General features: G+C 48.7%; 1 protein-coding gene across 5 annotated transcripts in view; it reads right to left on the bottom strand.

Annotated features, from left to right (window-relative positions):
* Positions 1 to 430: 430 nt before the first annotated feature.
* The window catches only part of NIPAL3 (NIPA like domain containing 3), a 38563-nt gene continuing 24099 nt past the window's right edge, over positions 431 to 14894 (bottom strand). For 4 of the 5 annotated variants that reach the window (XM_070404359.1, XM_070404360.1, XM_070404358.1 and 1 more), the window contains 4 exons: positions 13145 to 13233; positions 10773 to 10836; positions 7629 to 7723; positions 431 to 3647 (listed from right to left, as the gene is read on the bottom strand). In XM_070404359.1, the coding sequence (XP_070260460.1) occupies positions 3448 to 3647; positions 7629 to 7723; positions 10773 to 10836; positions 13145 to 13233 (448 nt within the window). In that variant the 3' untranslated portion in view covers positions 431 to 3447. Of the gene's footprint in view, positions 3648 to 6351; positions 6389 to 7628; positions 7724 to 10772; positions 10837 to 13144; positions 13234 to 14894 lie in introns of all 5 variants that reach the window. The other variant, XM_070404362.1, reaches the window with a different exon arrangement.

Raw genomic sequence — 14894 nt, 5'->3', positions numbered from 1 at the left:
GTGGCAATTGCAGAAAGCAGCTACCATCCCCAGAAGGAAAGGAACCAAGGGAAGAAGTTGCAATTATTAAAATTTAAAAGATAAGAGGATATTCAGCCATAAAAATGAACCAAGTTCGGATACAGGCTACAGCTTGGATGAGCTGTGAAAACATTATGCGAGGTGAAGAAGCCAGGCACACAAGTCCACATATCAGATTCCGTTCATATGAAAATCCAAAGTAGGGAAATCTATAGAGACAGAAAGTAGACTAGTGGTTACCAGAGGCTGGGAGGGTGAGGTGGGGGTATAAGGAGGGATAGCTAAAGGGTACTGGGGTTGTTTTTTTTTAAAAGATGTGGTAAAATATACATAAAAGTTCTCCTGGACAGCACTGCTCTAGAAAAAACGAGCCAAATATAAGACGCAAACTCAACAGACATCCCATGGGTTGTTTTAAAATTAAATACCACTTTATACTTTTCTTTGCACCTAGCACACACATTTTTTTGAAAAATAAGACATGCCATATTAGTCAAGGAGTTAACAAAATATAAGCATCCACATAGAATATATTCTAAGGTGACTTCATTTCCATAGCTTCTCAGAGAAACACACAGTTCTTTTTGCTTATCAGCCAGTGTTGGACCAGGTTTAGAATTCACAAGGCTGCAGGGAGGCTCCACACCACCACCCTGACGGATGACGTGTGTCCACACAGCACCATCAAGCTGGCTGGTTTCCACCAGAAAAATAATGGAGATGTCAGTCCCCCCTTCCCTACCCAGCGTCCAATTCCACGCTGCAAACCCCTGCGGGATCTCAAGCTTCATGGGATGGGATGGTCAGACCTGGCGCTTCATGGGAGGGGTCAAGGGAAGGGGGCGCTGACCGTTTGTCAAAACCGATCAGGAAAACCAGAATCCCAGCCTCTAGACGAGGGGACCCCCGGGTGGGGGTTGGGGGGGGGCGGGGAGGAAGACCACAGAACGACTGAAAGTTTAAACCCTAGTTTGGTAGCTTCGTGGCTGCTAGAAAGGAGAGAGAGGCGTGATATTTAATGTGCTTGGAGCATTCAGGAGGGCTTGGGGATAACAGAGCCATGAGAACAAATAACGGTTCAGGGATGCGAGTGGAAAGCTGATGTCCCCCTCCCCTGAAGAGCAGCGAGACTGCATTTTAATTCCCCGTTTGTGTTCTGTTCGTGTAGGACTGCAGCTTGACCCTGAAAAGGGACATCTGCTATCTCCTGGATCCTTCCTCCATACGTCTAAGGCCTCCTTTCCAATCAGTGCCATCCCGCTATTCTCTTCCTCATGAACCATCGATGACTCCCAGGCCTCCTGTGATAACTTTAAGCTGCTGCCAGGCGTTCAAGGCCCTCTGATTGGCTTCCACTGCTTATTGCTCCAGGCTCATCTCCCACCACCCTCCCTGGCTCCCCTGGTGACCCCTCCCTCCCTCCCCATTTCTGTGCCTTTGCAAACACGGGCTCCTCTGCCTGGGAGGTGGGGGTGGGGATGATCACTGGACTTTCCATGCTTTGTCCAAACCTTAGCTAGATTTGCCAATCATCAGTGAGTGGGGCCCAAATCACCTCCATTTTGAATACCCCATTCTAGGCTCAGGGCCTGACCGTTAGCAGGACCCCCAAAACTGACATTTTCTGTGACCCCCCGTTGCACCAGGCCTGCCCTACCAGTTTCCCTGCCAGTTTCTGGGTGTTTGTGTCTCCCCCTGCTGGCCTGGAGGGCAGGAACCACTCTTTACTCTTTTTGCCCTCACCCTCCACAGGCTCAAAAAACAGTAAATGCCTCGTAAATCTCATCGTTGCATTGAGTTGACACCTACCCTAAAGGTTAAAAGGCCATTCACTGTCGGCTGCCCTCTTAGGCATGTGAGACACAATACAGAAGTGGTTACGATACAATACAGACACGGTTACCAGAGGCAACAGAGACGGTTTTTTTTGAAGTCAAGGAACTAAATCAGTATTAAGCACAATCCATAAAGGTTAATGAGCTACCAACACTGGTCTGGTAACACTGGTATCCTGCCTGTGAGTTAAAGGCTGCGAGGGAAGCAGTAAGTGTAGCTCTAAGCAGTCATCAATGAATGGGGAGAGGCCCCTGATCCTACGGGGATATGTGACCTGCCAAATGGGCCCCAGGGAGGAAGCAAGGAACGTCAGTTCCAGCTTCCCAGTAGGAGCGTCGGCCCCTGGGGGTTTAAAGCAGAGGTCTCTCTCAATGACTAGGCTCTCAAGGTGTGCGATCTTGAGTTACCTGCATCAGAACCGCCCCGGCTGTGAGTTAAGCATGCAGACGCGTGGGCCCTACCCCAGTCGGAATTTGCATTTTCAATAAACTCCCTGGGGGGGGGGGGGGTCCTTAAGATTTGCAAACCTTTCCCTGAACGCAGCCAAGAAGAGGGGGCTGCGGCTCCATTTCTGAGGATGTGTGTGCCTCCCAGACATGTGCCTGGGGATGAGGACCCGAGCCGGGAAAATGAACCAATAACTCAGGCTTGGTGTGTCGGTGTATAATGAGAATGGAGGGGAGGGGAGCGATGCCCTCTCTGAAATGAGCACCCCCTCCCCACATCTTACCAGAGGGCACTGGTGAGCAGGAGAATACGGTAAAGCAGCCAGATCGCCTGTCTACCCTTTTATAAGCAAGGCCACCGCCTTTTGTAAGGTGGAGAGGGATTCTTCCCCATTATGGGCTGCTGTGCCATCACTCTGCCCCTGTCCTTATTCTCCCCCATCTTCTCTTAACTCCCCGGTGCCTCTGGGGGAGGGGGGGAAGCAATCAAGTAGTTCACAGAACCAAAACCAAATGAGTTTTCCGAGTGGATCCACTGTAAGCATGCCCAGCACATTTCCCTGGGAGGGCACAGACAATGGGAAGGCAGAAGTGCATTTCCTACAGGCAGAGGACAGGCTGACCCACCAGCCATGTGACGTCGACACAAACGTTACCGCAAACATGGAATCACGCGTGAGAGGGTAGCCAGCAGGCGTGCACGTGAGGTGGGGGAAGGCGGGACGGAGAGGTCTCCAGCCCTGCGCGGGGTCTGGAGAGGGCGAGCGGAATCTCGGCCTGGCTTGAGCGCTGAAGCATGTGGCGAGCTTTGGTCCCTGACTGAGGAAGCCCAGTTACCAAGGGCAGGGAGGGCAGGGCCTTCTAAACCCGCTGGACTCACCGGGCAGAGGCCGATTCCCGACCACCCACCGGGAACACTGCTTTCTTCCTCCCCCCTCCCCGCTAACATCGGAAATGTCCAAGACCACGATAAACATCACCTCTGCCGGAGACAAAGCCCTTTCAAGATCCTCCTCCATACAGTTCCCGGCTTTTAAAAAAAAAATACAACTTGAAAGGCGAGATTTAGAGTGAAGAGTTGAACCACCGTGGGCACGGCTTGTGCGGTTGCAAGTGGAGGGGAGGGGAGTCTCCTTCGGTGGGCTCACTCCTTCTTTGTGTGTTCCAGGACTCGGTAGGGGACGCCAGGGGCGCTCCTGGAGCTGTGTTCTTCCTGCATGACGGGCAGCGTGGCGGGAGCATAGATCTCAGAAATGTTGTCATTGTTTTCCAGGGCCCCGTAGGAAAAGGAAGCTTTGAGGTCGGGCTGGACTACCATCCCCTTGTCATGCATGTTCTGCATCCCTGAAATGAAACCCATTTCCCCCCAATCATTATGTGGGGAGGGGGCCGAAGGAGGCTGTGCCTTCCCGCCGTCCCACCACAGAATAACTAGAGTGCTGAGAGCTGATTGTGTGCATTGCCAATTTCCTGAATGCTTTAGATCAAAAAAAGGACACCCATAAATATACACTAGAAACATTACGGTTGCTAAGCAAGAAGGGGTGCATCTTCAGGAAATAGGCACACAGACCAGCCACTGTCAGGAGAAACCCTGGGTTGGCCCTAGAATGAGGTGGGAACATCTGTTTGGGCCGCGAGGGGCGTGGGACCACAGCTGTGCTCTGAACATGGTAGATGCCATCACTTTTCTGCTGGATGAAATTAGGACCCAGGAAACCTCATTAGACTGTTGACAGAGAGGGTAAGTTTTGTGTCACGGACACGTCATAGTGACAGACGCATCACGATGCTCAGAGGGAGAGTTCTGGCCTGAACATTAACATCCCCGATCCACATGTAGGGGAAGGTGTGATTTATCTTATTACTTCTGGGCACACTGATGTCGGATTTCTCTTACATTTGAGGCCTAAGACTTTGTCACGAATTTCTTTAACTTTATTCTACAACCCCCCCTCTCCCTAGTCAGGTGGAGCCTGGTCTTTTCTGAGACTAACTCTTACCTTGTAGGGAGTTAAGACCCTTCCAATTCTCTTGCTCCCACGCTGAGTCATAAGACACTGAATGCAAAGTGCTGTCTACATTAGCGCAATGATGATGATAATGGCTGACACCGACTGCTTAATAGGCCTTAGACACTGCGCTAAGTGCTTTAAACAGTAATAGTAACAACAGCAATCATGATAATACCTACGTGGACTGAATGTTTATCTGGGGGCGACACTGTTTTTAAACGGTTATAAAGTTTTATCTCGTTCTATCCTTGCACCTACCAATAAGGAAAATGAGGCAGTTGGAGGCCACAGAGCTGTTAAGTGGCAACAGGATTCACGCTCAGGGGGTTTAAACTCCGAAGCCCACACTCTTAAGTGGAATGCTGTGTGGGCCACCCTACACACCTGCACGTAATCTCCAAAAATCCCAAGACAAAGAGACGCTCCTCTCCCCGTTTTCAGGACAAGACAGATCCAGAGAGGGGAAGTAACTTGCTCAAGGTCACACAGCTAATGAGAGACAGAGCTGGCGGCAGACAGCAAAGCCCGTGCTCTTATCCACTCGACAGAGGGGCTGGCAAGACCCAGTTTGTGGAAGGCCCTTGTTCCCACGTTGCACGAGCCTTAGCTGATGGTCATCTGAAGGACAGAGTTGAAGAGTCTGTGGCCTGAATTTGGGGGGTAGGGGGAGATGGAGGGATGCCGAATCCTCAGGGAACAGAGCTGCCTCCCCAGGCGCGAGTTAGCTTTCGGATTCTGTCAATGCTCTCTGGCCACAAACCACCAGGAGCACACCCTGAGTCTAACAAATCTGGCTTTACCGGCCCATTGCAATGAGGGAGGTGGACAGCACGGGGCACGGGGGTGTGTAAGTAAGAAGGCGTTACATTAGAAGGGACTTGTTATTTGGGTGTGTGTTGGGTGAGTGGGGAGGGTTTAAGGAAGCAGGGCTTTGCTTTGGAGTAGATGCTGCCAGGAAGTGGGGATAATTCTATCATCGAGGATCTTGGTGATTCTTATCCAGAAGGAGAGAAACCAGACTAAGGCTACAGCTGTGACTGGTAAAGAGCAGCAGTCACTCATGAGAGGGGGATGGTTGCTGCTTTTTGTGGTTTGGACAACGTTCCCGTGTCGTCTGGTTCGGCCATGATTCTGGTGTGGCCCTGTTTGTGCCCTGACCCGTCAGGGTCACCGGTGGCCTGTCTGAGGTGGGTGTTCTGTGAAGCCCTTTGTGTTCAGCCAGGAGCCCCGAGGCCCAGCTCCCACCTAGCAGGGGCTGCTTCTCTCTCTCTCATTCTCTACATGCCTTTCCGGCGCTAGAATTGCCTAAAGCTTCTCCAGGTTGTGGCAGGTAGTGATGCTTTGGGATTTTAATGCCTCCTCAACAGTAGCTAGTCTGTCGTGCAGACCCCAGTCTAGGCAGACCGAGAGCAAGGTCCAAATGCTGACCAGGGAAACCAAACAGCCCGAAAAGCCACTCTGTTTAAGCAGTTTTATTCTTCAAGTTCCACCCGGCATCAGGTCAAACACGTGCTCAAAATTTTCACAGCTTTTTTTTAAAGCAAAAGGGAAGTGGAACCAAATGTAACCAGGCATCTACCATGTCCCAGACGCTGTGCACGGGGGCCTTGGACATGTTATCCCACGACCCTGAAAGGAGTCCCAACGCACAGGCGAGGGTCAGAGGCCAAGGCCGCAGAGCGGGTAGGGGTAGAGCTGGGATTTGAATCCAGATCATCGGAACTCTAAGCCCAAGCTCTTCATAGAGCAGAACACCTGTCTACTCAGAAGTGTGTGGCCTGCCACAGCCATAGGGCGGCCTCCTTTCCTACTTCCCCCTGGTCACAGGGTACAACGAGGAAGCAAGAGCCACACCCACAGACAGGCCACAGAATGTTGATCTTTAGGGTCACCTTCTATTTTCTACCCGAAAACGCATCTGTATATGAGCATATACGAATACGCATACAGGTATATACACATACACAGTTTGTCAACACACCAACGCACAGATACGGACACATACTTGCACACACACAGGGTTGACACCTCACCTATCTGGAATTCAGCTATCCAGCGCCCTCATCTCATCTATCCGGAACACAGCCGAGAACAAGGAAGTAAGCAAAAAAGGCATCTGAGCAGCCAGGTTAGAGGTTTAAAAAGTCCATGCACTAAAGCTCATGCACTTAACGCCTCGGAGAAGCCTGAAGGCCCCAACTCAGAGCTTACTTATTTTAATTTCATACACAGTTCAAACACGCTGGGTCCAATGAGAACACTGACACGGAGGTGCTATGCCGGTAACAGCAGGAATTGCAGGCTGGTACCGGCAAGAATGACAGACAACGGCTTCATGGCAAGAGGTGGGGAAATAATGTAACGAGTAGACACACACACCCTGGGGCCATTGAGAGAGGGGCACCTCAGTCAGCCCTGAGAACACACCTCCATCGCGGAGTTCTGTACGAAGCAGCACGCTATGCCATCAGTGTGATCACATTTTGCTCATTAGACTGTCGTAAGGAAGCGTGGGGGAGAGTTCTATCTAATAGATTGAAAATAAAAATTGCGAGTTAAAGAGTGACAACTAGTGTTCACTGGCAACTCATAGAATGCAGGTCAGCAGATGTGGACGGGGCTGGCCCAACGTCCTAACTTTTCCAACCGAGGTCCCTTCAGGCTGGACAGAGACTCTCCGAGTCTCCACAGGCCACGCCGCTCCCTTTTGTGCAATACTTTGCTGATTCACACGTTTGTGTTACTGTTAAGCCTTACAGATATTCGAGCTTGTGCTTCTCAGTGTGAACCCTTGGCTCCCTGGGAAAGTAGGTTTTCCGGAGCAATCCGCTCCTTTGTGGTCTAAGGAGTGAGGTTTTAGTATTTGAATTTCATTCGTCCTACTTTAATTATTTCTTTCTTTCTTTTTTTTTTTTCATTCATTCTACTTTCCTTGCCCTCTCTGATCACTCCATTCCAACTAGATACATGGGTTTTTCCTTTTGCAGGCATGAAGCCTGATGCTGCAGATCATAATTAATTATATCCAGCATGAATCAGGATTGTCTTTAAAAGGTCCCAAAATAGACATGGGAACTGGCAAGATGTGCTCAAAACCAACTGAGGCTCCTCAGCCATTGCCTCCACTTTTGCACACTGAGACTAAAAAAAAAAAAAAAGAAAAGAAAGAACGACAATCACACCATAACGGCACAGCACACGTCCCTGTACCAAACCCAGCTGCACGCAGGCTGTCTCTTTTTAAACAGGAAGTAGCAGTCATTCTATATGGATGAGCAGGCCAGCTGGAGACACGGGCTTTTAACGTTACCTGGCATGGCATCCATGGAAATATAGGGCTCAAATGGAATGGCCTTCTTCCTGTTCCGTGTGATCAAGAAGACGCCCAAGAATGCGATGAGGCACCTGAGGGACAGAGAGATAAGGGAGGAAGAGAAATAAGGCCAGTGTGAGGCTGGGAGGGATCCTTTCAAACCCAGGCAATGGAACACAGGTAGAAAGAAGGCTGCAGGCTGCAGGCTGCGGAGGTGGGTGTTCACTGCAGAGCAGCCCTGAGAGGCTGCTGGGCCTGAGATCAGCGGGGAGCAGACGTGAGATGAATAATAGCTCCACGCGCCCTACACTCTGCACAAGCCTTAATCAGGATAAATTAGACTCGCCCAGGCAAAACTCTCACAGTCCTTTACTTCCACTGAGCCTGGATCTCAGAACCTTGCCTTTAAACGTATTTGTTTTCATTTAAAATGTTCCCTAAAGCCTAAGTGTAATCAATACTGGAGTAGAGAAAGTAAAAATTGGGAAGTCCTTGTACTCTCCCAGTCCCACTCCCTCAGGCAGGTGTGTATTCTTCCAGAGTAATTCTTTGTTTTTTTCCTTTTCCCTGAAGCATGGATGAATAAGCACACTTTCTAAAAACGGAGGTATGGCCTGGCTGGTGTGGCTCAGTGGTTGAGCATCGACCCATGAACCAGGAGGTCATGGTTCGATCCCAGTCAAGGCACATTCCCGGGTTGTGGGCTTGATCCTCAGTAGGGGGCGTGCAGGAGGCAACTGATCAATGATTCTCTCTCATTACTGATGTTTCTATCGCTCTCTCCCTTTCCCTTCTTCTCTCTGAAGTCAAGAAAAACATATTTGTTAAAAATATATAAAATAAAAACGGAGGAATGATTTTCATGCAGTAAAGCACACAAACCCTAAGTATAGAGGCCCATCATTTAATCTGTGTGCACACACGTGTGATCGCCACCAGGTCAGCAGAGAAGGCATTTCCATCCCCCACCCCCCGCCCCCAACTCCAGAAAGTGTCCCTGACCTCTTCCCAAGTCATGCAACCCTCCCAGAGGAAACCACCATTGTGACTTCTCTCACCACACATTCGATCTGCCTGTTTATGAACTTCTGGGACGCTACCTCATAGTGGGTATGACTCTTTTTATGGCTAGCTTCTTCCAGCCAGTAAATGTTTTTAAGATTCATCCACTTTATTGTGTGTCTGTGTCTTAGTTCATTATTTTTAACTAGAGGCCAGTGCACAAAATTTGTGCACTGGGGTGGGGGGGGGGCGGGGCGGGGTCGCTCAGCCTGGCCTATGCCCTTTCGCAGTCCAGGAGCCCTCAGGGGATATCCGACTGATGGCTTAGGCCTGCTCCCTGTGGGCATCCTTAGCACTGCTGCGGAGGTGGGAGAGGCTCCCCCCCCCCACCACCACCACTGCTCTCGCCAGCCATGAGCCCAGCTTCTGGTGCACTGACCTCCAGGAGGCAGCTCCTGCATTGTCTGCCCCCTGGTGGTCAGTGCCATTTTAGCGACCAGTCCTTCTGCGGTTCGGTCAATTTGCATATTAGCCTTTTATTATATAGGACTAGAGGCCCAGTGCACGAAATTCGTGCATGAGGGGCAGAGGGGGGCGTCCCTCAGCCCGACCTGCACCCTCTCTAATCCAGGAGCTCTCAGGGGATGTCCTACTGTCGGCTTAGGCCTGCTCCCCGTGGTTCTCTGCTGTCTGTGGGGCCTGCTTGGCCGCTCCCGGGTCGCCGTGGTGATGGCCAAGCAGGCCCTGCTCTCAGTGGCCGCTCCCCAGGACTGGAGGACTCCAGTGGGGCTGAGAGGACTGGGCACCACCATCTTTGTGTCAGAGTGATGGTTAATTTGCATATTACTCTTTTATTAGATAAGATTGTTGTGTTGCACCCATTATCTGAATATACTACAATTTGTTTTCTACTCTCCTATTGACAGACACTTGGATTATATCCAATTTGAGCATATTATGAATAAAGCTATTGTAAATATTCATGTATAAGTCATTTTTTTGTCAATATATGTACTAATTTCTTTAAGGAACATATCTAGAGGTGGAACTGTGGGATCTTAGACTAGACCAGTGATGGCGAACCTATGACACGCATGTCAGAGGTACACGCGACCTCATTTTTTTGGTTCATTTTTCTTTGTTAAATGGCATTTAAATATATAAAATAAATATCAAAAATATAAATCTTTGTTTTAATATGGTTGCAAATATCAAAAAATTTCTATATGTGACACGGCACCAGAGTTAAGTTAGAGTTTTTCAAAATGCTGACACGCCGAGCTCAAAAGGTTCGCCATCACTGGACTAGACTATACATTAAAAAAAAAAAGTAACTTTTTTCATCTGATGTATCCTAGACATGGTACTATGTCAGTACCTATAGACTGACCTCAATTTTTCAAAATGGCACCGTGGTACCTTATTACATGAATATATTATAATTTAATCTGTTTCTACTGCTGGGCATTTAGGTTGCTTCCAATTATTTGCTTATATCATTGATTTTAAAATTAATGTGTTTTTGTGTCCCATTTCAATTATTTTTCCAAAATAAATTAGAAATGAAATGCTACATCAAAAATATGCTCATTTAAAATTTTTACTAATACGGCCAAAATGTCCTCTCCCACATTAAAGAGCTTCTCACAGTCTCCTCATCCTCTGGCCAACGTGAAATATTATCAATCCTATTAATTTTCACAAAATGATGGCGCCTCATGTAGCTTCAATATGTATTTCTTTGATCTGAGGTCAGGTTGCCAGGCCTTTCATGTGTTAAAATGTGGTTTTTAGAAATGACAGGAGATGAAAGCCCAACAGAGAAGAAAGGGGAGGAAATGAAGCCCTCGGGGAGGAAAGTGCTCACCTCTGGGGAGAGAGCCCAGTCCCAGCCACTCCAGCCTCAGGGATTGCCCAGCCTTAGGGATTGCCCAGTCCCAGCCGCTCCGGCCTCAGGGATTGCCCGGCCTCAGGGATTGCCCGGCCTCAGGGATTGCCTGGCCTCAGGGATTGCCCGGCCTCAGGGATTGCCCGGCCCTCAGGGATTGCCCGAGGGGCTAAAGCTATAATGGGAGAGAGGTGACCTGCCTGGAACTGTACATGCAAGGCCCTGGGGCCAGAGAGGAGGCTGGGACTCACCCCAGTGCAAACATGCAGATGTGCAGCGCGTCCTCCCCGACGAAGTCCAGGTAAAATACTGCGCCTGCAGCAAATAATGCAAAATTCGGGTGAGCTGTTTTCAGATCACCTACTTGCCAGTCTGTCTGGGATTTGGCTAAGCCAGCGGTTCTCAACCTGTGGGTCGCAACCCCTTTGGGGGTCGAACGACCCTTTCACAGGGGTCACCTAAGACCATCGGAAAACACATATATAATTACATATTGTTTTTGTGATTAATCACTATGCTTTAATTAGGTTCAATTTGTAACAATGAAAATACATCCTGCATATCAGATATTTACATTACGATTCCTAACAGTAGCAAAATTACAGTTATGAAGTAGCAACGAAAATAATTCTATGGTTGGGGGTCACCACAACATGAGGAACTGTATTAAAGGGTGGCAGCATGAGGAAGGTTGAGAACCACTGGGCTAAGCTCTCTTCCCTGTAGGAAACAAAAGCGATCAAAAAAAATGATGACCGAACCTGGTAAGATATTAGGAGAACCGAATCAAAGCCACTCCAGGGAACAGATTGTCTTCTTCTTCCCCTTTCTGTGCCCCTCTTATCTCCATCATTTTTTAACTTTGTATTTTGAGACAATACTAGACCCACAAAAATAGTACAAGGTTTCCTTGTACCCTCCCTCCAGCTCCCCCCAACGAAACAACACCAGGATCTAGGAACTAAGCTACTGACCGTATTTACCAGTTTTCACGTGCTCCTCTTCCCCATCTTTTTTTTTTGTTTGTTTTAAACATATTTATAAAAATTTTTTTTTATTGATTTCAGAGAGGAAGGGAGAAGGAGAGATAGAAACATCAACAATGAGAGAGGATCATTGATCAGCTGCCTCCTGCATGCCCCACACTGGGGATTGAGCCCACAACCCGGGCATGTGCCCTGACTGGAAATCAAACCAATGAACTCTTGGTTCATAGGTCAATGCTCAATCACTGAGCCACACCAGCCGGGCCACATTGGTTCTGACTGGCCTTTTTTAACTCTGAAGATTTTATTATTTTTTAAAAATGTATTTTATTGATTTTTCTAAAAATATATTTTATTGATTTTTTTTTACAGAGAGGAAGAGAGGGATAGAGAGTTAGAAACATCGATGAGAAACATCGATCAGCTGCCTTCTGCACACCCCCTACTGGGAATGTGCCCACAACCAAGGTGCATGCCCTTGACTGGAATCGAACCTAGGACTCTTCAGTCCACAGGCCGACGCTCTATCCACTGAGCCAAACCGGTCAGGGCTAACTCTGAAGATTTTAGGTGCTATTGCCACTTAAAAACAAACAAACTCTGCCCTGGCCAGTGTGACCCCGTTGGTTGGAGCATTGTCTCATGTACCAAAAGATTGCAGGTTCAATTCTTGGTCAGGGCATATACCTAGGTTGCAGGTTATATCCTGGTTGGGGTGCATACAGGAGGCAACCGATCGATGTTTCTCTCTCCCCCTCCCCATCCTCTCTCTCTAAAATTAATAAAAACACTTCCTTGGGTGAGGATTAAAAACAAAAACAAAAAAACTCTAACATGCTTGCAGCCTCTAAAGCCACCACAGGGAAAAAAAAAAAAAATTAGGGGTAGAGTAGAAGAAAAGAAGAATATAGTCATCATCATCTCAACATCGTCGTTGATTGAGTTCCTATTATGTTGCAGATGCTTCATATATTCACAATCTCCAAAATTTATATAGAAGAAATTTGTGGTTTCTCGTCCAATGGAGGCTGTGGCGCTAGCAGATGATGGCAAAAATTGTTAAAGAAGCCTTGCATAAACTCTACAAAATAGGGGGCGTTTGGATTGTACATATTTCAATTTCAGGAGGTAAGTGTTGTTACTTCTATTTTATGAATGTAGAACTTAGGCACAGAGAGGTTAAGTGATTTTTTCCAGAGCCACACAGCTCTGCGTCTATGCTGGGATGCAAACCCAGGTCTTTCTGGCTCTAAATCCTGTATTTTCTTCTTCTTCTTTTTTAAAATCTCACCAGAGGATATGCTTTTATTGATTTTAGGGAGAGAGGAAGGAAGAGAGAGAGAGAGAGAGAGAAACAAACATGGATGGTTGCCTCTCTACTCACTCTGATGGGGAATTGAACCCACAATCTAGGTATGTGCCCTGACCAGGAATTGAACCTGCAACCTTTTGTGTATGGGACAATGCTCCAACCAACTGAGCCACCCAGCCAGGGTTAAATCCTACACTTTTTCCGTGGGCAGAATGAGTCAATGGAATTGGCCTTCGGACCAAGGAGGATCCGCCTCCCTCCACACTGGGGTACTATCCCTGCTGCTAAGGTAGGAGACAGAAACCTAGCAACTGGCAACACTTACCGGCTGTGATGGCGATGGTTGTGGAGAGAATGTAGCCCACGCTAGCAATCAAAGAGGAGTCGTACATCTGTGAGGCTTGACTTAAAAACCTGCGATACAAAAGCACTCTGGTCAGTGGGCTGTGGGGGTGTCAGAAAAGCTGGGTGAAAGCTGGTGGCAGCAGCCGTGGTTTGAAATATGAAGATGATGCATCCCTGGGCTCGTAAAGAAGCCGTCTGTGTGTCTCTAGGTCTGAGGCCGCTGCTTTGCTCCTCTTCCTCCCAGATTCATAACCGGAGGCCCAGCCCCGTCCCCCAAGAGGGCTGTGCCTTCCCCGGCTCACACCTTCGACCACATGGTTCTTGTTATTGGAAATGCCCTTCCCCTCACGTCTGGGCCCCCGAGCCCCCACCCCGCTAACAAGAACCATTCCTGGTGGCGTGAACACTCTAAGAAACTCCATTCACTTGTGACATTCTGTCTTGTTACCTATTTTTTTTAAACAAATTTTCTTCTTAATTAAAAACTAATGTGATCACTGTAATATACAGGGGTGGGCAAAGGTAGGCTTATCACTGTGAGTATGGGACAGTTTATTCTTATATTATAATCATAACCTACATGTCTTTTTTTCCATACACACAACTGTAAACCTACTTTTGCTAACCACTGTTTATAGGAAAAAGAGGGGAAATTGGAATTATTCCTAATCTGTCTGTCTAGGATAAAACTGCCATTGTTTTAGGATATAGTCTTTGCCTGTTCTCTGTGTACTATTTTAGTTATTTATCTGCTTACACCATAACATACTTCCCACTCGACAGTCATCCTGTTTACCGGGCTGCCCCCAGCGAATTGGAGGACAGTGGCTGTTGCTCCTTGTCTGTGTGTGTGTAAGGGCCTGCACAGGCCTCGCACACAGTAGGCCCTCAGTGCATGTGGCTGACTGGGTGAGTGAGAAGCTCCCAGAGGTGGGCGGGGCATCCGATCCGTCCTTGTGACCCCAGGAGCGCTGGGCACAGAGCCGGCACTTGGCAGGGCCTCAGCGGTGAGGACCAGACTCGTTGCAGTTGGACGAAGAACAGAAACAATGGACATAGGAATAGGAAGACTGACCATCAGAGCTGATACGTAAGGGACGTTATCCTTGGTGGTGAGAGCTTCCTGTGATTCTCTCAGGGAGGGATTGTTACTTTCATTTGCAGACAAAGAATCTGCGTCTTAGGGAAGCTGAGGGGTAAGGGCTGTGGGCTGGGAGCAGGGTGCCTGGGTTCAAACCTCAGCTCCACCACTTCCTGGCCTTTTAACCTCGGCCTTGACGGTATCATCTGCCGGAATGGGGTGTTGTGGGATGAAATGAATTCACGTGGAATCAGTGAGAGTAGAGCTGGCTTGCCCTGGACATTAGTCACTCCCACAATCCCTCGAGGCCACGCCGGTGGACAGGGAGCCAGGCCGCTGGAGAAGCAGCCTCACGCGTCACACTGAAACCCACACAGCTCACCCTCCTGCCCACACAGCATGGTCAGCTTCCTGCCAGGCCCACGCGGGGCACCAGGCTCAGATGTAAACAAGGCCCAGGCTGCCCTCAGCCCGGATGCTTTTGACTTAATTCTTGTGCTTAGGGAGGGAAGCAACCACCTCGCTCTTCCACTTGGGAAGCTTTGGGGGCGATTTCCTGAGGACAGGAAATGACAACCTCATGTTGTTCACCTGGCGGAAAAATGGGTGCCTCGCGGGCACGGCACAGCCCGAGTCCCTGACACGGACG

This window comes from Myotis yumanensis, unplaced genomic scaffold (assembly GCF_028538775.1).
Source record: "Myotis yumanensis isolate MYYU_CA2020_CCGP unplaced genomic scaffold, mMyoYum1.0.hap1 SCAF_2, whole genome shotgun sequence".
Lineage (NCBI taxonomy): Eukaryota > Metazoa > Chordata > Mammalia > Chiroptera > Vespertilionidae > Myotis > Myotis yumanensis.
Note: the sequence above shows the minus strand (reverse complement) of the source record. Positions and strands in the feature narration are given on the sequence as shown.